This window comes from Melanerpes formicivorus, unplaced genomic scaffold (assembly GCF_026170545.1).
Source record: "Melanerpes formicivorus ecotype bairdi unplaced genomic scaffold, bMelFor1.0.p_v2 SCAF_18, whole genome shotgun sequence".
Classification (NCBI taxonomy): domain Eukaryota; kingdom Metazoa; phylum Chordata; class Aves; order Piciformes; family Picidae; genus Melanerpes; species Melanerpes formicivorus.
This window is the reverse complement of record NW_027142370.1, coordinates 9,893,088-9,900,742: the sequence shown is the minus strand read 5'-3', so window position 1 is coordinate 9,900,742 and position 7,655 is coordinate 9,893,088. Positions and strand designations below refer to the sequence as shown.

Sequence of the window (7,655 nt, the reverse complement as noted above, 5' to 3'; positions counted from 1 at the left end):
AGCAGAGTGAAGTGCTTGTGCTGCCAGTGCCAGGCCTCACAGGAGTTAAACGTCTCTGGGTGCAGGGGCTGTGGCAGCAACTCCTGAGGTGCGCAACTTAGAAAAGGGAATTCCCAACGCTCAAAAGCTTTCTGGAATGGAAGGAGACCTTAGAGCAGCCTTACAGTAGCTGAAGAAGCCTACAGGAGAGCTGGAGAGGGACTCTGGATAAAGGCTTGGAGTGCCAGGATGAGGGCTAATGGCTTCAGACTGGAAGAAGCAGGGTTGAGGTGAGCTCTGAGGAGGAAATTCTCCATGGAGATGGTGAGGCACTGGAGCAGGTCACCCAGAGAGGCTGTGGAGGCTTCGAGCCTGGCAGTGTTCAAGGCTGTATGGAGTGTTTAGCAACTGGTGTAGTGAAAGGTGCCCTTGCCCATAGCAGAGTGTTGGAACCAGGTCTTGCAGGTCCCTTCCATCCCAAACCTTTCTAAGACTCTCTACACTTCAGGACTTCTGCACCACTGTCCCATGTTGCTGGTGAAGCATTTTGACCCTGTTCCCCGTCACCACACAAACCCACCAGTCCCCTGTGCTCCCAAGTGCATCCACAACCTCTCAGTTACTCTGCTTCAGCAATCTCCTGAACAAAACTACAGAGAACTTGCTGATTCACAAACTGATTTTTATTACTGAGTTACACAGTGTGTTCTGAAAATTAGCCCAGTCTTGACATCAGACAGCAGGGATGGAACTTGGGCGTGTGGAAGAGGCAGAGATGCAGTGCTAAGGGACACGGTTTAGCCCCTGCCTTGGTCGAGGTCGAGAATGGTTGGACTCGGTAGAGGTGTTTACCAAGCAAAGGTGCCTAGTGGTGATGGAGGTGTTCGGTAGCAGGTTGGACTTGATGATGCTAAAGGTCTTTTCCAATACAGGGATTCTATGACTTGAAAAGGATTCTGAGATTCTCTAACCTCCCCACCCACCAGCTGCGGGCAGAGCAGAGCGGAGCCCCGGCCCAGCAGCGGGGTAACGGGGGGGTGGCTGCGCGGCCGCAGGCTCCGCGCTCGCCGCTGGTGCAGCCGCGCCGGCAGAGCCCCGGCAGGGAGGTCCCGGCAAGGAGGTCCCGGCAGGGAGGCTCCGCCTGCCTCGGACTGAGCCGGGGCCGCGCCTCCGCCCTTCGCACCGCCCCCACCGGCGCCGCCATCCGGGTCCGGGCGGGAACTACCGCCTTGCAGCGGGTCAGGTCGGGCCGGGCCGTGCCGTGCCCGGCGGGGCGCAGCATGGAGAGCCCGGCGGTAACCTTCACCTTGGCCTACCTGGTGTTCGCCGTCTGCTTCGTGTTCCCGCCCGACGAGGTGCGCTCGGCGGGGCTGACGGTGCAGAGCCTGCTGGCAGCCTGGCTGGGCAGCGAGGACGCGGCCTTCGTGCAGTACCACCTGCGGCGGAGCACCGGCACGCTGCTGGCGCACTCCCTGCTGCCCCTGGGTGAGCCCCGCCGGGGGGATGGAGGGCTCGGGGGGATCCCGGCGGGAGAGGCACCGGGCAAAGGCGGGGGAAAGCAGAGCCGCTGCCGGGGGAGTCTGCCCTCGGTACCTGCGGTGCCCGGTGCGACCCTGGCCGTGGGAAGCAAGGAGGGTGCTGACCTGTTTCCCGCTGGCTGGGGGGGAATCAGGTTATGCTCTACATCTTGGAAATGGGCTGGTTTGGTATCGCTCAAGCTTCTTCGCGATGTGCAGCCTGAGCTTTGTAACTCGGCTGCCTCGGAGTACGTGCGGTTGTAAAGGGATAGTGTTTCATTCAGCACTTTTAAATCAGCTTCCTTGAGGTGCGTCATTCTTGTATTCTAGTAGAAGTGGCGTCTTGCAGGTAGTTTTATTTAACCTGCTAATTCAAATCAGCCTCCTTCGGGTGTTTCGTTCTGATAGAAATCAATGACAGGTAAGAGCTGACCTCAGATTGCTTAAGACAAGAGGCTGGAACGTAAGTTGTCATCCAGAACTGCAGCAGCTCTCTGGAGTTTACCTTTAGTAGAAGGTAAACTGAGAAAAATCCCTTTGGTTAGACCTCACTGATACCTTTGTTCACCCTTAATCCATTTGTAAAGTTCTTCCCAGCCTTTGCAAGTGTTCAGCACACAAGCACACCAGTTGCGTTCCTCCTGCTGTTGATGGAGGGCTGTGGGTTTGTACTTAGTTGCTTTCTGAAAGCAGCCTGCTTTTTCCTCCTTGCAGGTTATTACCTCGGTATGTGCATTGCTGCACCTGAGAAACAGCTTGGTTTTTTCTACCTGGCTTCGCAAGGATGGAAAACTTTCTTCTTCTTGGCCGTTCTCCTGCCAGCGGTCACCAGCGCCCTGGCCTATTACTGGTCACGGAAGGGTTGGAACAACCACCCGCTGGCCCGGGCCCTGGCTGTCCATGCTCTCCCCCAGTCAGGCTGGAGGGCTGTGGCTTCCTCCATCAACACAGAGTTCAGGAGAATTGACAAATTCGCTACAGGAGCCCCAGGAGCGCGGGTGATCGTTACGGACACGTGGGTGATTAAGGTGACCACCTACTGCTTGCACGTGGCCCAGCAGCAAGACATTCACTTGACAGTGACTGACTCCAGACAGCACGAACTCACCCCAGACTCCAATGTGCCTGTGCAGTTCCTCACCATCCGTGTGGCCAGCACCAACCCCTACGTGAAGGCCTTTGATATCCGGTAAAGCCACCATGTGTTATGTCTGGGCCGTTGGATGGTGCCACTGGGCTGCTTTTGTGGTGGAGCTGAAGGCTTCCTGAGCCTCACCTCACCCCTTCCTTTCTGCTCCCTGCCTGATGTTCAGAGATGCTGAACGTGTGGTTCTGCCACACGTGGTGCAGGGAAGAGAGGTTGTGTAGAAGGAGTGGTCAGGTGCTGGAACAGGCTGCCCAGGGAGGTGGTGGGGCAGCCTTCCCTAAAGATGTTCAAGAAACCTGTGGACATGGCACTTGGGGACATGGTTTAATGCCTGTGGTGGTGGTTGGACTCAGTGATTTTAGAGGATATGGTTTAATGGCTGTGGTGGTGTTAGGTCCATGGTTGGACTCAGTGATCTTGGAGACCTTTTCCAACCCAAATAATTGTATGATTGTGATTCATCTGGCTGTTGAATGCACAGTGGTGAAAGAGGGACTGCCCTGTTTGATCCCTTCTTAGGAAGAGGATTCTGTGGATGCAGAAAGTAGTGACTGGAAAAACTTGGGTGAAAGATGGAGAACAGGAAGGGAAGGGAACAGCAAAAGAAAACAAAATGCTCACTGTGTGTCTATTCTGACTAGTAGGTACCCACCTGAACATCTTTTCTGTGGGTCCAGGTCTCTGATGTTCACCTCTGCAGTGCAGTGTTCACTTACCTGAATGGATAATGATGGTCACACTTTGTACCATCTTCTCTTCTTCAGGCTGAACTCGACAGAGTATGGGGAGCTGCGAGAAAAGCTGCGTGCTCCCATCAGCAATGCAGCAAACGTTGTGATCCATCAAAGCCTTAGTGATTTATTTCTGGAGACCTTCACGTCTCTGGTGGAAATTAACCAGACATATCCTGTTCCAAGCACTCAGGTGAGACTTCCTGCCCATGTCAGGCTGTCACAATTGCATTTCTCAGTGTAGGGGAGCCTGTGTGGACAGTGTGTCATTGATTGCTTAGGGCTGTCCCAGGTGAATTATTAAGAGAGATCATTGTTCTGGGGCTATCCCAAAGGTTATCTTTCTTAGGAGGAAAGGTTAAGAGAGCTGGGGATTTTTAGTCTGGAGAAGAGCAGAGATAGGGGGGAATCTCATCAATGCTGATCAATGCTCAAAGGGTGGGTGGTAGGAGGATGGGACCAGGCTGTTTTCTGTGGTGCCTAGTGACAGGACAAGGGGTAACTGGCACAAACGTGAATATCCCTCTAAACATAACAAGGAACTTCTTTAATGTAAGGGTAGCAGAGCACTGGAACAGGCTGCCTAGAGAGGTGGTGGAGTCCTGGAGACATTCCAAACCCACCTGGACATGTTCCTGTGTGACCTTCTCTAGGTGAACCTGCCTTGGCAGGGGGGTTGAACTGGATGAACTCCAGAGGTCCTTTCCACCCCCCACCATTCCATGATTCTGCCCAAGTCTGGTTCCTTCTATGATAGCGTGCAGATGACATTCTAGAAGTCTTTGAAGAGCAGAAGCCATGCTGTGCAGGTCATCACGCTGATATGTTTCTCCTCCTTTAGGAGCTGGAGCCCTGCATAGGCTGTATGCAGAGCACTGCTAACATCAAGCTCATCAAGAACTGCCAGGAGCCAAACGAAGGGGAGTGCCAGCAGTGCTACTGTCGGCCCATGTGGTGCCTGACCTGCATGGGCAAGTGGTTTGCCAGCCGCCAGGACCAGCAGCACCCGGAGACGTGGCTGTCCAGCAAAGTGCCTTGTCCCACTTGCAGAGCCAGATTTTGCATTTTGGACGTTTGCATTGTACGATGACTCCTACCTGGCTACCTTGTAGCTTTTGTAGTTGGGCTGCATTTCAGAGAGGCTTCGGTTAAAGGGCCTCTGGATTTGTCTCTGAGACTTGCACCTCCTGCCGGGGTGCAAACCCCAACACCTTCTTGGACAGTGTTGAAAACAGATCTCAATCTTTTCAGTTCCTCTCCACCTTTGCCTCTCTCTTTGGGTTTTCTTCACCAGATGCTAGTCTGTGGGATTTATTTTATTAGGGATTTTTTTAACTGATGTTTTACTTTCACAGATTTATAGAATGGTTTGGGTTGGAAGGGACCTTCAAGACCATGTAGTTCCAACCCCTCTGCCCTGGGCAGGGACACCTTCCACTGCTGCTCAAGACCTCATCCAACGTGGCCTTGAACACTTCCAGGGAGGGGGTGTGCACAGTCTCCCTGGGCAACCTGATCCAGTGTCTTTTGTCCTGGGTGGAGCAAGGGTATCCCTCTCCCTTTGCAGTATCAGCCTCTTTTCGAGTTTTCAGGTCAGTTAAATTCTGTACACTTTGAAATTTTACTGGAGCTTTGATTCCTTAAGTAAAGGGCTAACTGAGAAAAGCACTTTGGTTAGATTTCATTGATACTTCTGCTCTCATTTAATGCATTTGTAAACTTCTTACTCACCTTAGCAAGTGTTCACCACACAAGTATAGCAGTTCTTTTCTGCTGGTTCCCCCTCTGCTCATAGCAGGGATGGGTTTCTGTAGACTGAGGAATTTAATCCCTCAAGATGTACAGCTCCTGCAGGAACTTTTGATTCCTATCATCTGCCTCTGGTTTGTTATATGTTAGTTTAAATTCCAAACAACAAAAGGATTCAGAAACACAGCCCCATTACCTCCACTGCTAATGCTATGCATTGTGAAATCCATTGGTTTCCAGGAGCTGCAGTGCTCAGGGTTTTGATGCTCTTTAGGTAATGGACTTTTAAAAATACATGTGAAGGGAGTGCAACAAACCTCTGAACTGTGTCAGTAGTCTGAAAGAAGGCTCAGCTGTTTCAGAGCTTGCCAGCTGCTCTTGAGAGGTAACCCTCCATGAAAGAGACACCAGAAACACAAAGCTGCAAGTTGCTGTGCCATCATTGACCAATGTTTGTCAGGCTTGCATTTCAACAACTGATCATAAGCAGTGCTCATTGGTTTAATATTCACAGGTTACTGATGCACACTTATTGATCTGATCTGCATCAGGATGGTTTGTCAATTAAAATCTAAGCATGTTCCATGCATTTAAGAGAGCCCTACTCCTAGACCTCAGTGCAGTGCTTGTTGCTCTGGCTGTCCACCACACCCTTCAATGAGCAATGATTTGATGAAAAGCCTCAAGCTGCTGGACAACATGGGAGTTACTGCACTCACCTGTGCACTTCAGGAGCTGAGGTGCAAGTCTTTGCTTGCTTGGCTTGTCCATCCTAGAGGGGTAGGCAGACAGGTGGGTCAAACAGCCAGAGAAGGGAATATGCTAATGCTTTGATCTAGGAGAATCACAGAATTCTTTCTGGTTAGAAAAGCCCTTTAGAATCATGGAGTCCAACCACTCTCTAACTCTACCAAGTCTGGTGCTAAACCATGTCCCTCAGCACTACATCTCTAATTAGGAGTAACTAGGTCTAGGAGCCCCCAACACAAGAAGGACATGGAACTGTTAGAGCAGGTCCAGAGGAGGGCTGGGAAGATGTTCAGAGGGCTGGAGCACCTCTCCAAGAAATCTACTTGAAATTGACAGGAAGTTTTCATTCCAGTGGAATGTTGCTTTGATTCCTCCTCCTCCTTTTGTCAATCTAACAGCACAACAAAGAGTCAGAAGTGTGTAACTCTTTTTCATCTGTCAAAGGCAGTGCTCCATCCACGGAAGTGCCTCTTGGAAAACTTAGTGACAATTACCAAAACTATGATTTATGGTCATAATAGTGCCTGGCTTACATTCCTTACAACAAGCATTTGGGGGTTTTTTCCCCCCTCAAATTTAAATTCTCCAAGTAACCTGGCATGCCTCCAAGCTTCATAAGCTTCTTAAAGGCTGTGTTAGAGAAGGAACTTGCTAAAAATCCATATTACTGTTTCTAAGGAGGAGCAACTGTGGTCTCTCCCAGCACAGTTATATAATACCTAATAAGGTGTTATATGTGTCTTGAATAAATCATTGTCTATGAAAATCATATAGCACAGAAACAGGGATTTGTCTCTGTAAGAGCTTCAGTTCATCTCTGAAGAGCCCCATGTCCGTGCAGGGCTGGTTGTAGAGAAGATCTCCCTCTGTGTGCAGTAAGATACAAACATGTTGCCTTCCACCCAGTCTTGATGTTTCTTAAACATAAGGGGAGTGTTTAGAATCAGTCTTTTACAGCACTGAACCAGGGAATGTGATAGGCTAAAACACTTCCAATTGTCTTGAATTCCAGGTGATTTCCTGGTGCTTTTTCTGCTGGGTGTGTTGCTTTTCCACTTCAGTGACCTGAAATCCCTTCTATAGATGTGGTGTCACTACAGTGGGACAAGCTATATGTTGGGTCCACAGTGTCAGTGTGAACACCCCAGATGAGTGGGGAGCCCACATTTCCCTCTCTGCTGCAGCTCAGCAGGTCTTCTTGAAACCACGGGCTGTAGCTGCTGTTTATTTCCACTGCTGTGTCATTTCTGCCATTGTAGCATTCCAGAAAATAGGGGCAAAAGATGTTATCTGATAATAATCATCATTATTATAAAATAATAGGGTTTTTTTTTAAGCCATTTTTGTCCAAGCAGGACATATTTTGAATCCATGATAGGCATGCAGGTGTTTACCTTGACTCTTGAAACCAAAACGCCACAGGTGATGATGTGGTCTCTCCAGTGTGAATGTCTTTATTGTATCATCATAGAATCAGTCAGGGTTGGAAGGGACCACAAGGATCATTTAGTTCCAACTCCCCTGCCATGGGCAGGGACACCCCACATTAGATCAGGCTGGCCAGAGCCTCATCCAGCCTGGGCTTAAACACCTCCAGGGACAGGGTGTGGTGTGTTGAAGCTTGGTAAACTGCAGCTCTGTACCATTCCAGTCAGGCCAAACCTCAGTGAGGCATAACTGAGTAAACTTCTGAGTGTCATTTCTTAAGAGATATGGACTTGGAAACATTTGATTCATGCTCTTACATGCATTACAAGGCATTTTTGTTTTGGCCAAAGAGAT

At 50.0% G+C, this 7,655-nt stretch overlaps 1 protein-coding gene across 1 annotated transcript; it reads left to right on the top strand.

Annotated features, from left to right (window-relative positions):
* The first annotated feature begins 1,185 nt into the window (after positions 1 to 1,185).
* TMEM129 (transmembrane protein 129, E3 ubiquitin ligase) lies at positions 1,186 to 6,752 on the top strand. The gene is made up of 4 exons (XM_068149566.1): positions 1,186 to 1,464; positions 2,211 to 2,685; positions 3,408 to 3,567; positions 4,216 to 6,752. The coding sequence occupies exons 1-4, from the start codon at positions 1,260 to 1,262 to the stop codon at positions 4,462 to 4,464; spliced, it is 1,089 nt and encodes a 362-aa protein (XP_068005667.1). The 5' UTR covers positions 1,186 to 1,259; the 3' UTR covers positions 4,465 to 6,752.
* Positions 6,753 to 7,655: the final 903 nt, after the last annotated feature.

Bases quoted from the DNA above. Each gene is read 5' to 3' on its own strand.
- TMEM129 (XM_068149566.1), top strand. From the start codon at position 1,260: ATGGAGAGCCCGGCGGTAACCTTCACCTTGGCCTACCTGGTGTTCGCC. The intron at 1,465-2,210 runs GTGAGCCCCGCC...TCCTCCTTGCAG, and splicing joins GCACTCCCTGCTGCCCCTGG to GTTATTACCTCGGTATGTGC. The intron at 3,568-4,215 runs GTGAGACTTCCT...CTCCTCCTTTAG, and splicing joins ATCCTGTTCCAAGCACTCAG to GAGCTGGAGCCCTGCATAGG.